The 16,088-nt window shown below is 33.9% G+C and overlaps 1 protein-coding gene across 1 annotated transcript in view; it reads left to right on the forward strand.

Annotated features, from left to right (window-relative positions):
• Positions 1-16,088, forward strand: part of VCPIP1 (valosin containing protein interacting protein 1) — a 29,178-nt gene extending 13,090 nt beyond the window's left edge. Inside the window, exon 3 of the mRNA XM_030303753.1 lies at positions 10,700-16,088. Within this exon, the coding sequence (XP_030159613.1) occupies positions 10,700-11,571 (872 nt within the window). The 3' untranslated portion in view covers positions 11,572-16,088. The remainder of the gene's footprint in view (positions 1-10,699) is intronic.

Below are 16,088 nucleotides of genomic sequence, written 5' to 3' on the forward strand. Positions count from 1 at the left end.
ACTTCTTTCATTCCTTTCTTTCTAAGACAGGATTGTTGAAGCATATTTGCATATAGTAAAATTCACCCTTTGTAGGTATTCAGTGTAATATGAATTTTGACAAACATATACAGCCCAGTAGCCACCACCACAGTCAAGATACAGAACATTTCCATCATTCCAAAAAGTTGTGCTCCGTTCTAATGAATCCCTTACCCCTACCCCTAGGCCCTGACAACCACTGATTTTATTTCTGTCTCTTTATGTTTGCTTTTTCATTATTGCCATATAAATGGATTAATTTAATACAACCCTTTGTGTCTGGCTTCTTTGATTTAGCACAGGGGTTGGCAAACTACTGTTTGTGGGCCATATCAGGCCTGCTGCCCGTTGTGTATAAAGTTTTATCAGAACACAGCCAAAAAGAACACAGCCATACTCACATTGTCTATGGCTGCTTTCACACTACAATGGCAGAGTTGAATAGTTGTAACAGAGACTATATAGTCTGAAAACATAAAGTATTTACTGTGTTGTTCCATTACAGGAAAAATTTGCCAATTTCCGTTTTAGCTTAATGCTTTTGAGATTCATCTATCTGGTTGCATATATTAGTAGTTCATTGTTTTTTATGCTGAGTAATACTCCATTGGACATGGATATGTCACATTTTTAAAAATCCATAACCAATTGAAGGACATTTGGATTATTTTCAGTTTTGGTTTACTATGGATAAGGCCACCATAAACATTTGTGAACAGGTCTTTGTGTGTGGACATATATTTCACTTCCCTTTTGTAAATACCTATGAATGGGATTGCTGAGTCATATGGTAAGTGTATGTTTATCTTTATAAGAAGCTTCCAAACCATTTTCCAAAGTAGCGGGATCATTTTTTATTCCTACTAGCACTGCATTGGAGTTCCAGTTGCTCTGTATCTTTCTTTACCAACACTTGGTAGTATCAGTTTTTGTTTTTAAAACGATTTTAATAGGTTTATAGTACTATCTCATAGTGGTTTTAATTTGCATTTCCCTAATATCCAATGATGTTGACCATCTTCTCATATGCTTATTTGCTTCCTACTTCTTCCTTTGCTCATTTGTTTAAAATGTTTTATTTATTTTTGAGAGAGTGTGATTAGGGTAGGGGCAGAGAGAGTGGGACAGAGGATCGGAAGTGAGCTCTGCTCTGACACCAGTGGGCCCTATATGGGGCTCAAACTCATGAAATGTGAGATCATGACCTGAACCAAAGCCGGACGCTCAACTGACAGCCATCCAGGCACCCCATCCTTTGCTCATCTTTAAATTGGCTTGAATCTTTATTTTAAGTTGAGTTTTGAGAGTTCTTTATATATTCTAGGCACACATCATTTATCAGGTAAGTGTTCTGCAAATATTTTCTCCCAGTTTGTAATTGGTGTTTTCATTCTCTTAACAGTATCTTTTGAAGATCAGAGATTTCAATTTTGATAACCAATTTAACACTTTTTTTCTTTCATGATTTATACTTTTTGTGCCCTATCCAAACAATCCTTACCTAATCAAAGGTCACAAAATTTTTCTTCTATGTTTTCTTCTAGGGGTTTTTATAGTTTTAGGTTTTATATTTAGGTTTATGATCTATTTCAAATTGATTTTTTTATATGTCACAAGGTATGAGTTGAGGTTCATTTTTTTTATGTATGGACATCCAATTGTGCCAGCACTGTTTGTTGAAAACAGTACGCCTTGTCCATTGAATTACTTTGGTAGCTTCATCAAAAATCAACTGACCATGGGTTATACACTTGAAAAGGGTATATGCAAAATATAGCATCAGTAAAATTATTTTTAAAAATCAATTAACCATGTATATGTGGGTCTGTTTTTAGATACTATTTTCTGATTTGTTGATCTATATGTCTCTCCTTTAACAAATACTGTAGTCTTGATTACAGTATCATTATAGTAATTCTTGAAATCGGTTGGTATGAGTCTTCTATTTTTATTCTTTTTTTTCTATTTTCTAAAAGTTTTAATTTAAATTCCAGTTGACATACAGTGTAATAATTAGTTTCAGGTATACAATATAGTGATTCAACACTTCCATACAACACTTAGTGCTCATCACAACAAGTGCACTCCTTAATGCCCAAACCTATTTAACTCATCCCCCACCCACCTCCCCTCTGGTAACCATTAGTTTGTTCTCTGTAGTTAAGAGTCTGTTTCTTGATTTGCCTCTCCCTCACCCCCCTTTTTTTCCCTTTGCTCATTTATTTCTTAAATTCCACATGAGTGAAATCACATGGTATTTGTCTTTCTATGACTTATTTTACTTAGCATAATACTTTTTAGCTCTGTCTATGTCATTGCAAACATCTTTATTCTTTACCAAAAAAACTTTTTGGATATTTTAGGTGCTTTGCTTATCCATATAAATTTTAGAATCAACCTGTCAGTTTCTATAAAAAAAATCTGGGATTTTTACTGTGATTTGTTGACTATATAGATCAAATTGAGGATAATTGATATTTTTACATCAATTCTTCTCATTTCATGAAAACTTTGTATTTCTCCATTTATTTAAGCGTTCTTTAATTTCTGTCATCAAAATTTTGTAATTTTCAGTATACAATTCTTGGAAATCCTAAATATTTCATGTTTTGGGAATGCTTGTAAAAGATGCTTTTTAAAAATTCCAATTTCCTTTTGTTCTTTGCTAGTGCATAGAAAATTGGTTTTTATGCATTGACCTTGTATCCTGTGACTTGCTAAATTCACATATTCTAGTAGCTTTTGATCAGATTCTATGGGATTGTCTATGTAGGTTATCATATCTTTTGCAAGTAAAAAAGTTATTTTTTTCCTTCTCAGTTAGTATGCCTTGTATTTCTTTCTCTTGCCTTATTGCACTGGCTGTAAGTTCATTGTGGAATAGGAGTGGTGACAGCAGACATCCTTGCCTTGTTCCTGATCTTTGGGGGCAGGCATTAGCATTCAGCCTCTAGGTTTTTCAGGTTGAAGACATTCCTTTCAATTGGTAGTTTACTGAGAATTTATATTTTGAATGGATGTTGAATTTTATTAGGTGCTCTCTTCCTGCATCTATTGAGATGATCTTATGGTTTTTCTCTTTAGTTTATCGATAGGGTGAATTATATTGATTTTTGGATGTTGAGTCAACTTTGCGGCTGGATTCAAATCACTTATTTTGTTGAGTGTTTTGTGACTTATGTCGGTATGATGGCATGTAATTTTTTTTAATGTTTATTTATTTTGAGAGAGAGAGAGAAAGAGACAGAGAGCATAAGTTGGGGAGAGGCAGAGAGAATGGGAGAGAGATTCCCAAGCAGGCTCCACACTACCAGAGCACAGCCCAACACAGGGCTCGATCCCATGAACCGAGAGATCGTGACCTGAGCCAAAATCAAGAGAGACATTTGACCAACTGAGCCACCCAGATACCCCAGAATGTAGTTGTCTTGTAATGACTGTTTAATCAGGGTAATATTGGCTTCATAAAATAGAGTTGAGAAGTGTTTGTTTCTCTTTCGTTTTCAGGTAGATTTTGTAATAACTGATATTTCTTTTTTTTTCCCTTCAAATTTTTATTTAAATTCTAGTCAGTTTACGTACAGTGCAGTATTGCTTTCAGGAGTAGAATTCAATGACTTATCACTTATGTACAACACCCAGTGCTTATCATAACAAGTGCCCTCCTTAATACCCATCACCCATCTCTTTCATTCCTCCCCCACCTTCCTCCATCAGCCCTCAGTTCTTTATCATTAGGAGTCTCTTACAGTTTGTTTCCCTCTCTCTTTTTTTCTCTCCCTCCCATCCTTTCATCTCTTTTGTTCCTTAAATTCCATGTATGAGTTAAATCATAATGGTATTTGTCTTTCTCTCCCTGACTTACTTCACACTCTGGCTCCATCCATGTCATTGCAAATGGCAAGATTTCATTCTTTTTTATGACTGGATAATATTCCAGTGTGTGTGTGTGTGTGTGTGTGTGTGTGTGTGTGTGTGTGTGTGTTTACCACATTTTCTTCATCCATTCATCAGTTGATGGACATTTGGGCTCTTTCCATAGTTTGGCTGTTGTTGATAATGCTGGTATAAACATTGGGGTGCCTGTACCCCTTTGAGTCTGTTTTTTTGTATCCTATAGATAAATACCTAGTAGTGCAATTACTGGATTGTAGGGTAGTTCTGTTTTTAACTTTTTGAGGAACCTCCATACTGTTTTCTAGAGGATATTATTTCTTTCTTAACTATTTGGTAGAATCCATCAATGAAGCCATCTGTGCTTGGAATTTTCTTTGCTGGACATTTTAAACTATGAATTTAATTTCTTTAATAGAGTCCTCTTAAGGTTATGTCTTTTTTCTTGAGTAAGCTTTGTTAGTTTTATTTTTCAATAAATCTATCCATTTCATCCAAGTTATCAATTTTATTGGCATAAAATTATTTATAATCTTCCCTTACTATCTATTTAATATCTGTAAAGTCTCTAGCTCTTTCATTTTGATATAGGTAAATCTGTGCCTCTCTTGTTTTGCTGGCCAATCCAGCTAATGGTTTATCAGTTTTATTGATCTTTTCAAAGAAACAGGTTTTGGTTTCACAGATTTTCTCTATTTTTATTTTCTAATAAAGGTAGAATTATTTAAATTTAAAGCTGGGGCGCCTGGGTGGCGCAGTAGGTTAAGCGTCCGACTTCAGCCAGGTCACGATCTCGCGGTCCGTGAGTTCGAGCCCCACGTCAGGCTCTGGGCTGATGGCTCAGAGCCTGGAGCCTGTTTCCGATTCTGTGTCTCCCTCTCTCTCTGCCCCTCCCCCCGTTCATGCTCTGTCTCTCTCTGTCCCAAAAATAAATAAACGTTGAAAAAAAAATTAAAAAAAAAAATAAATTTAAAGCTATAAATTTCTCTCTTAACATCCTCCCCTCTTTTTTTAATCCTTTTCTTTTTAACTTTCCATTTTCACTTTATTCTACATCCTGAACTATATTGATACCAGCTAATAGTTTTTTTAAAAGTTAGTATTTAATTAGGATTGATTATGGTGTTTTCAGTAATTAGGGTAAGTATGCAGTGTCTTTCATGCAACTGAAAGTAACTTCCCTCAGTTTTTTGTGTGTGGGAGGGAGGAGGTGGGTGATTGTAGGGATGACTCTTGATTATTTTCTGAATACTTATATGTTTCTGGTTTGAAATTATTTTTAAACTGTTAGCTGTAATGCTAAGACAATTTAATAAAGAAAGAATAATTTTTTCAACAAATGGTGCTGGGATAACTGGATAGTTACACACAAAAGAATGAAATTTGACCTCTACCTCACACCAAATGTATCCACCACCAGAGTATAGGAAGTAAAACTAGAAAACTCTTAGAAAAAAACATAGGCCTAAAACTTCCTGACTTTGGATTTGGCAAAACCTTAGATATGACACCAAAAGTACAAGCAACGAAAGAAAAAAGTAGGAAAATAAAAAGCAGACTTTTGTGCTACAAAGGACACCATCAAGAAAGTGAAAAGACAGCCCACAGAATGGGAGAAAATTTTTGCAAATTATGTACCTGATAATAGATTTGCATCTAGATTATAAAGAACTCATCAGTAAAAAGGCAAATAACTCAATTAAAAGATGGGCAAAATCTGAATAGATGTTTCTCCAAAGAAAATATATAAACAGCCAGTAAGTACATGAACTGATGTTCGGATGCTCAGCATCATTAACCAGAGAAATGCAAATCAAAACCACAACGAGGTAGTACTTCACACTCACTAGTATGGCTATAATTAAAGAGGCAGATAATAAGAACTACTGGCAAGGAGATGTAGAGAAACTGGAACCCTCGTACTGCTGGTAGGAATGTAAAATGGTACAGTGAGTTGGGAAAACAGTCTGACAGTTCCTCAAAAGATTTAACATGGTTACAACCCAGCAATTCTACTCTTAGGTGTATAACCAAGAGAAATGAAACTTGTCCACACAAAACTTGTACACAGATGGTCATAATAGCACTATTCATAACTGTCAAAAGTGGAAACAACCCAGTATTTCCAGCAACTGATGAATGGATAAGTGAGATTTAGTATATTCATACAATGGACTATTATTTAGAAATAAAAAGGAATGAAGTACTGGTATGTACTATATCATGGATGAACCTTGAGAATATTATGTTACATGAAACAAGCCAGTCACAGTAGACCACACATTCTATTATTCCATTTATATGAAATGTCAAGAATAGGCACACCTAGAGAGACAGAAATCAGTGTTGCCTAAGGCTAGGAGTTAGGGAAAGGGGAGAAAATGAGAATGATTGCTAATGGGTTTGGGTTTCTTTTTAGTGTGATGAAAATGTTCTAAAAGTGATTGTGGTAACAGTTGCACAACTCTGTGAATATACAAAAAACCATTCAGTTGTACACTTAAAACGGGTGAATTGTATGTGAATTATTTCTCAATAGAGCCATTATAGTTTTTTAAATGTTACCGGTGTTACTTATCCTTATTAGGAAGTAGTTTAGAGCTCTGAAGTAAGAACATCTGATATCAAATTTTGGTTCTACCATTTACTCCCATTTACTACTATTTTTAAAAAGTTTTTTTAAACTTTTTTTCTTAACTTTATTTATTAAGAGAGACAGGGAGGGAGGGAGGGAGAGAGAGAGAGAGAGAGAGAGAGAGAGAAAGAGAGAATCCCAAGCAGGCTTCGCGCCGTCAGTGTATAGGGCTGGAACTCACAAACCGTGAGATCATGATCGGAGCTGAAATCAAGAGTCTGAAACTTAACCTGCCGAGCCACCCAGGTGCCCCTACCTGTGTGACTTCTAAGTCTCAGTTTCTTCATTTGTAAGTGGATATTATAATCTAGAGATTGTTAGGATCAAATGAGATCCTGCACATGAAACAGTTAGCAAAGGGCCTGGCACCCAATAAATAATTAGCTAATGTTTGTTATTATTATTAGAATTTCAGCTGGCATTTGCAGAATAATTAAAATTCTTTTGACTACAACAGCCATTTGAAATGGGTCATTGTCAGAAAATTATTTTACTGTTCAAAATACAATTCTAATATTTGTGGCAAAGTTTTACCTCTTTTTTTTTTTTAAATTAATTTATTTAAGTTATCTCTACACCCCACATGGGGTTTGAACTCACGATCCTGAGATCAAGAGTCGCATGCTCCTCCAACCAAGCCAGCTAGGTGCCCCTGATCTCTCCTTTTTTTAGGACAGATTTATGTGGCAAATCATTGTTATTATCTGGTGGTCAAAGAATCAAAGTATATCAAGCCCTCCTCACCCCAAAATTTACAACCATATCCTCCAAAAATTGGAACATACTTCTCTTACTTTTTTCAAATTCACTCTAACAAATAGATGGTTATATCTACATTTGAACAGGAATATTTCCCAATTTAATTAACCAGACTGTTAATGTTCCTAGTCTTTATATTTGGGTAGATATTTTAAAATTCATTTGTTTAAGGGGTGCCTGGATGGCTCAGTCAGTTGAACATCTGGTTGAACTCTTGGTTTAAGTTCAGGTCATGATCTCACGGTTCGTGGGTTTGAACTCTCCATTGGGCTCCATGCTGACAGTGAGGAGACGACTTGGGATTCTTCTCTGCCTCTCTCAGCCCCTCCCTCTCTCTCTTTCTCCCTCTGTCAAAATAAATGAATTTTAAAAAAATTAAAGTTAATTTCCTTATAGTAATTTTCCATGCAGGTCTTTATATAGAGATAAATGCAGACATGAACGAAAAATTTAGTTTTAAAACTTGTACAGGTATCTTTATAATGTGTTTGAACTTTGTGAAAATGGACATTGAAAATTGTGCTGTATACATTCTCTGTGATTTGCTTCTTTTATGCAACACTTTTTCAGATTCGTTCATGTTGATGGATTCAACTACATTCATGTTCACTGCCGCATAGTATTCTATTGTATCATTTTAATATTATTCATCTACTGTTCTGATGCATTTTGGGTTTTTTGATATAAGGAAGAATGTAGCTATAAACATTAGTATACACATTTTTTGGTGTATCCAGTGTGATGGAATTGTTGATATGTGATATAGGAACTTTAATACACTTTGATTCTTAAAATTCAAAGGACTATATAAGTTATATAAAATGTAAATGATTATGCTTAAAGGGGTCACAACCCTTAACATATTTGCAGTGATTTTTTAATACAATTTAAATTTTTTTAATAATATAAAGGTTTAGAAAATATAGAAATGGGAAACATCACCTATAATTTTTAAATATTTATCTTATACATATATGTTTTGGCCAGATTGTAATTATAGTACTTAGATTTGTTTCCTGCTATTCATGCACATTTAACTATATATATGAAACATCATAGGTTTCTTATTTATGTCAGTTATTAATAGCTGGATATTACTTCCATTAGGGAGATAGACCATAATCTTCTTAGCCATTCTCTTCTTGTTGAAAGCTTATTTAGATTGTTTCTGGTATTTTGTTATAAAAAATACTGTGATGAACATGTGTGGGACTATGATTCTTTCCAGGGAGGGTCAAGGAAAAGCATCACAATAGCAGCCTGGAAACAATTACAAAACCTTTTTCGATCTAACAGAGGAATTAAAACTATTGACTGACTGATTAATATTAGGCAGTCTGTGGTATATGCTTTACATGTTTTTTCATTTAATCCTCAAATCAGTGAAATGAGTAGTATGCCCATCATATATTTACCTGATTGTATTATAATGATCTGTTTGTATCTGTCTCCTAAGAATTACATTTTATTTGAATCTTCAGGGTCTGTTTTAGTTCCTGGCACATAGTGAGACTCAATAGATGTTATCTACTGAAATGAATGTTTGAAAAGTTTTGCCTAGGGTCATCCCTGGACTTAACCATTCAAAATTCTCTTCTCTGCTACCTTTGTTTCTTGTGCCAAGTTTTACAGATCTTTGAGGGAGGGGATTGGTAATAAACTGACTCCAGGGTTGTGGCCTGAAAGGCACTTTTTAGACCACATCTCTGATTTTAAACTTTGTCTCTTTTTGTCAGTTATCTCTGCCAAAAATGTTCTGTCAAGAGGAAATTCTAGTTGGATTTGTATTAATGGATACTTCTGCTGAAATGAGTGTTTAAAATTACTATATGTTATTTATTCATTTGCAGTTTCGCTCTTTTCTCTGGTTATTTGGAATATTCAGTGAGATACATTAGAACCACTCTGTAGCTTTTTTTCAGTGGAGGGAGGAAGAACTATATTTTTTTTTAAACAACTTTTTTTTTTTTTTATGTTTATTGATTTTTTGACAGAGAGAGAGAGAGAGAGAGAGAGAGAGCATGAGCTGGGGAGGGGCAGAGAGAGAGGGAGACACAGAGTCCGAAGCAGCTGTAGGCTCTGAGCTGTCAGCACACAGAGCCTGACGCTGGGCTCAAACTCACAGACTGTGAGATCATGACCTGAGCCGAAGTCGGACGCTCAACCGACTGAGCCACCCAGGCGCCCCAGGAAGAACTATTCTTAACAACCTACAAAACTGGAGACTACCTAAATGCCCACTAAGCATTCTTGAATTCATTTACCCTACACCTCTGTGTTTCTACAGCACTTACTAATAGTTTCATTCATTTAAAACTAGTTTGCTTTTGCCTTTATATTTTGCCATAAACATACCATTTTCATCACATGTTGTTGAGAGTTCTATACTTCATCTTTCTTTTGTTGTTGCTAACATGGAAAATCTTTGGTTTTATACCCCTATTTTTGTATACTTGGAGTATACTCTGAGTAACAAATTTAAAATGTAGGAATATTGGATAGTTTAAAACACACACATATTTCTTACACGTACGCTGGAAAGAATATACAGTTTTGGAATGCCATATAGTGAGGTCAAGATCCTCAACTAGAAAAGAAAGAGAAGCTGCTTTCAAGTTCTTCTGTTGCTGTATTAGTTGACGATCAGAAGTAAATCGTAAGTCAGGCTTATTTTGGTGATTGTGACTTACCAGAGAAGAATAAGAGAAGTAACATGAAATATAATTCCTTTTTTAAAGGAATTGAATTAAGATCTTTTAGCTCTTTTTTAGCTTTCCTGAATGTGCTCTCATAATTACTACTTTAACTAGGGGATATCTTATTTTGAAAGTACATATTTTTTTATATTTGTGAAAAGTATGTACCTAAGGTATGCTGAGAAAACTACTTTTATTCTGGTATTCTGTAATTCAGTAGAACTACTTATGATTTTTTAATTGTAATTCACAATGTGCAGCTTATTTGTGCAACACTTTGCCCTTATAAGTATTTTTGCTGAGTTTTAAATTTGAGTTTTAGTAAATAAAAATATATTTTCTAACTGCTTTACTGTAAGCAGTTGTTTTACTAATTTTGCTACTATTTTCCCATAACTCAGTTGTTTGTTGCAAGCCCTTTTCCTAACTTTGTAATAGGTTAATGATGGTCTTTAAAAAAAAGAAAAAAAAAAAGTCCCCTGGGGAACTACAGTAAGGTCTGTTATATTTCTTTTTGTTTAGTAGTGTCAAATTCTATTAATAAATATAATGAGTTATTTTTAAATTAGTTTTGTTTTTCAAAACTGATCTGGCTATTATTGTTGCAAATTCAGTATTTCAACTATAATGGTCTTTACTACACTTTTTAAGTAAGATTTTAATATGTTAAACACCTTTTTCCCCCCTTCTTTAGGTATGGCTGATGGCAAGCATTGTACTTTTCCACATCTGCCTGGCAAAACCTTTGTCTATAATGCTTCTGAAGATAGACTGGAGTTGTGTGTGGATGCTGCAGGACATTTCCCCATCGGTCCTGATGTTGAAGATTTAGTTAAAGAGGCTGTAAGTCAGGTTCGAGCAGAGGCTACTACAAGAAGTAGAGAATCCAGTCCCTCACATGGGCTATTAAAACTAGGTAGTGGTGGAGTAGTGAAAAAGAAATCTGAGCAGCTTCATAACGTAACTGCCTTTCAGGGAAAAGGGCATTCTCTAGGAACTGCATCCAGTAACCCACACCTTGATTCAAGAGCTAGGGAAGCCCCAGTTGTACGGAAGCATAACACAGGGACAGACTTTAGTACTAGTTCCATTAAAATAGAGCCTTCTGTATTCACAGCTGCTCCTAGTAATAGTGAGCTTATTCGAATAGCTCCTGGAGTAGTTACAATGAGAGACAGCAGGCAGCTTGATCCTGATTTGGTTGAGGCCCAGCGAAAAAAATTGCAAGAAATGGTTTCTTCTATCCAGGCTTCAATGGACAAGCACTTGCGGGATCAAAGTACAGAGCAGCCACCATCTGATCTTCCTCAAAGGAAAGCAGAAGTTGTGAGTTCTTCTGTGAAGTCTGGGAGTCTTCAGACTGGCTTACCTGAATCTTTTTCCTTAACTGGTGGCACTGAAAATTTGAATATAGAAACAACTGATAGCTGTGTGGCAGAGGCACTGGGAGCAGCATTTGCCACAAGGTCAAAAGCACAAAAGGGAAATTCAGTGGAGGAGCCTGAAGAGATGGATAGCCAAGATGCTGAAATGACAAACACAACTGAGCCAATGGATCACTCTTGATTTATTTAGAGGCTAATAATAAAGGCAGAATGTTTATTGTGAATATGTAACATTTGTTGGCTGGGCCACATAACTCAATTAGTCATAAAAATCTTGTACGTATATAATTCAAAGATTATATCTTGTTATTCAGTGCATGACAGCAAGTGTGTGATTGGCAATAGCTTTTAATATACTGCTGCCCAGGCTGGCTCTGAATTCCTATAAATTAGTTATTAGATCTGCTGAGATGAGTTTCTTCCATACATGTGGTTCATTGGAAGTTTTTGTAACTTTAATTCCATGAAAGTCTTAATGTTTCAAACATGAAAATTCTCTTGCTAATGTTTGATTTCTGAAAAGGATAGAACTGGGGGAAATGAGATTTTGCTAATGTTGATGTCATCAAGATAACCATTCCACATATTTATTAGAGTGTCAAAAGATTTATGTAAATTTGAAGGTTATCTGAACTAAATTATATCTTAAAATTCATAGAAGGATTTATTAGATACTGGGATCCTGACATTTCCGTGAACGTAAACACATTCATAGAGATATGTATTCTTGGTGAAAAATATCTTGAGAATAGAGTGTAATGATATAACATTTTGCTGATTTAAGCAAGGCTAGGGGGAAAATATCTATTCTAGAATGATAAAGTCAATGTGATTCAGTAATGTTGCTGTCTGAGCCAACACAGCCAATTGTGTGCTCTGTTGTTGATAATATGTTACCATTATTTTTTTAATCCTGGCCTGGTCAAGTACCACTGAATTTTTTTCTTTAATCTTGCAGAAAAGTTGATTGCAAAGTGTGGTAGAAAATATGAAAATAATGGTAGCAGTAGTTAATCTCTAATTTTCAGAGTTTGTCAGATTCACAGAGAATTTATATATAAGAATTTATCTTTATGAATGAGTTACATTGTTCTACAATTTTGATCAATGGTATTTAAGCTTGTATATGCTAAATGTCTTTGAGCCCCTTTGAACCAAAAATGTTTCCTTTTTTCCCTTAGCATCCATAAAATTTTCTTTATTTGTTGGCTTCACTTGGATTTGGATGCAAATTTTACTGCATCATACCCTGATCAACTGGGCATTTGCTTAAATAGTGTATTCATCAAATCTTTAGTGCCAGTTTCCTCAAGAAGCAGCTTTCATGCTTATTATACCTTAAAGACAAAGAATGTTTATCCTGAGATTGGTATTGCACTATTTTATCCTATTCTGCAAAGCTGTATTCTGAAATGTACATTTCAATCCATCTTTTTCCTTTGTTCACTGAAATTAAGTTGAATTTGAATGGATGAAAGACAAAATGTATGTTAATACAATCTCTTATCTAGAGCATTCAAAGCCTGGCTGTCTCTGTTTGCACATGTAACAGATACAGAACTGTGTTTTCAGTCTAAGAAAATGTTCATCAGAAAGTATATTATCAGGTGTTTCAAAATTTCAACCTGTTGATTCATTAAGGAATATATATACAGTACTTTGACTTGTGTTTCCAAAGAAGGGAGGTTTTAGATTTCTTTCTATGAAAGTATTTCTGACTGAATCCACTTACTAAATGAACTACTCCATTTTGAATCAGGAAAGAATGGAGAATCTAGACATTTTGCAAGTGATATCTGAGCAAGATATATATTTGGGTTTTATCACATCACATTTTAAACCATATTTTATCTCTTTTCTTCTAAATTTAGTTTCAATGATCTTAATACCTAAAGAGCAGGAAAATTTAGGACTTTTATATTGTGCACTCGTTTTGCATAAAGAACTGCAGCTACCAAATAATTATTTAGTTAGTATAGGTGGCTTCTGGGTATAAAACTAAAAATTAAAACTACCACTAACCACTATAATTATTTTGGGCTCTTTCACCCACTGAAACTGGCTTTTTCTTATTAGTTTAAATACAGGAAAACTGTTTAGCAAGCAGATGCACTGCTTCCAGGTAAATGATATAATCACCTTTTCTTTAACAAATATTTTCTTCACCTGTGGCTTGGCATGTTTAGTTAATAACTGAGAAATACACTCTCATAGCATAAAGTAAAAGTGTCAGGAATAAATTTTATCTTCCTATTATATTAAATATTTGCATTTAGTCAAATTAGAATGCACCTGTGAACATTAGAAGAAGGGCTTTAAACTCTGATAACACTATTAATTTCTCTTGCCACAGCAATGCTATTTAGAAGCCAGTTAGGTATGAATATTATAATAGTTTGGGTTCTCCCTTGATAAAGAATAAAAGGCTTGATTTTGAGAGTGGTCAGATTTTCTGAAATTATTTTAAATTTGCTGAAATTTGGGTGGAGTAACTAGTAGGTTTTGAGAAGCAGGCCAGGTATCATCTTCATAAGTTTTAGAAAGAATTTAAGTGCTTAATTTTCATCCTTTGTCCTTCCATGTGGTTATCATAATCAAATACATGACCACAGACTTCTTATTTTTTAGTACTGCCATTTGTGGTCACCACAACTTTGAGTTCAAGCTAGAGATCATAAATCGTTAAAATATTTTTTTTAGCCCTAGATGTAACATAACCATAACTCAATCTTATAATTAAATTCTATTTGCGATGTTTCACTGAAACTTAAAGTAAAATTGTAAGTTTTTCTCTTCAGTAATACATTTTATAAGTAGTCATACCAAGTTTGAAATGATGACCAAAAGTCCAAGTAGAGTTGAAGATGGTGTATGTTTAGAATAGTGGTAATGACAAACTGGTTGAAATTGAAGAAAACAAGACACTGCCATATATTATAAGCTAGAATATAATGAACTCCAAGAGAATGTTTACTCAGGAACTGGTTAAAAAGTAAGCCTAAGTTTCCCCTTTCACTATGTTTCAAGTATTTTGTTGGAAAATGTTAGAATGAAGACCTGAGAGAAATTTAGCAAATGCTATTGACTGTGAAATTTGCTTTATATCTTCTGATGATTTTTAGTTTGGTTTTCACAATCAAGCCTACTGCTTGCAATTAAGACATCAATCTGAAATGCATCTGTGAATCCCAGCCACAGGTCCCTATTGCCATTCTTTTTAAGTATCTAACTTGATTTGAAATGAGCAGACTTTTGTGTATGGTCTCTTACCTCAGGGAAGATCACTTGCTAGCAATTCATATATTACTAATGACAGGTTTTTGAGAATTGTACTGACATCACATGTTAGCTACTAAATGCACAATTTATAACTATTACTTTATGGAGCTGCCTACTAATACTGACTGCTAGTGAACATTTTCTTAAAAATTTAGAACTCGCTAATTACTAATCTTTAGCTATGAAGTAAACTCGTAACTTCTGTCATTAATTATGCTTTGATCAATATAGTGACAATATCTAATACTGTGTTTATTTCAGAATATCAGTACAATTTTGTCTTCATTTTTCAATAGGAATTTCAGTTGGCCCACACTTAAAATACTGCAGAGTAGATATTGAGAGTTTCATGGTTCCCAAAACAAGATCTCCATATTAAGATTTTCCTAGAAGCCTTTGCAAAATTGAATTAAGCTGCATTTGATACGAATTTAAAATGACCTTTATCATAGCAGTAGTGAGATACATACTCTACATAAGTTGAGTAGATATATCCTACAGTTCAAGATTATATAATTTAACAAAATTGTACATTCTCAAGGCTCTTAACAATATAAGAAATTAATTTGCAAAAGAGAACTATTCACTTGAAAACATACCACAGTAGAATGTGTACTTAAGAAATAAAATAACAAAGCGGAGCTATTGTAAGATTTATAGTTAACTGTAAGTTCTGCCATTCTTAATAATTCTTTGAGATACTGTGTTTCAATTCATATTTAATGATCATTAAATTGTGGGAATTTTAACGTTTGTTCCAAAATAGCAGAAATTGTAAAAAATTGTGAATTATTGGAGAAAATGCCATTACTTGTATATCTGACATTTAATTTTTTAAATTATGGAGTCTACATGCTTTTGTAGTATAATATTAATACAATGATTATTCTCTTGTAAAAGAAAAGGAAAATTAGTAAAAAAAAAAGTTTTAGTTGATATTATCTGCTTGTGAGTATCAATTACTTAGTATTTAAAATTTGAAGGTATTGCATATTTTTCTTTAGAATGCACAAGTCCCTGAGCCTTTTATGCCTATGATAGGGCAATAAAAGAGTGAAAAGGTTATCAATATTTCAGGTTTATTTGACTTTAAGAATTAGTGCCAAGAGCTGGAGAGTCTACTTTTTGGAGAGAAATACTCTTTAGAATATGTAAAAATAAGTGGTAATGTAAATATTTAGAAAAATCACATAGCTAGTGCTTTAATTGCTCAATTAAATAGTATAAATGTTCTATCATCCCTAAGGCACTGGCTGTTACCCATTATTTTCTGATTTTGTGGTTGCTGTATATATTACATTTGAGTAATAAATAATTGGTAATAGTGTATTATAACTATATAGTGTTCTACAGCACACCTCACACTGTACAGTATTTGAAGTTTTCTTTTATATTAATAAAACTATAAGTTAATACATA

This window comes from Lynx canadensis, chromosome F2 (assembly GCF_007474595.2).
Source record: "Lynx canadensis isolate LIC74 chromosome F2, mLynCan4.pri.v2, whole genome shotgun sequence".
In the NCBI taxonomy this organism is placed as follows: domain Eukaryota; kingdom Metazoa; phylum Chordata; class Mammalia; order Carnivora; family Felidae; genus Lynx; species Lynx canadensis.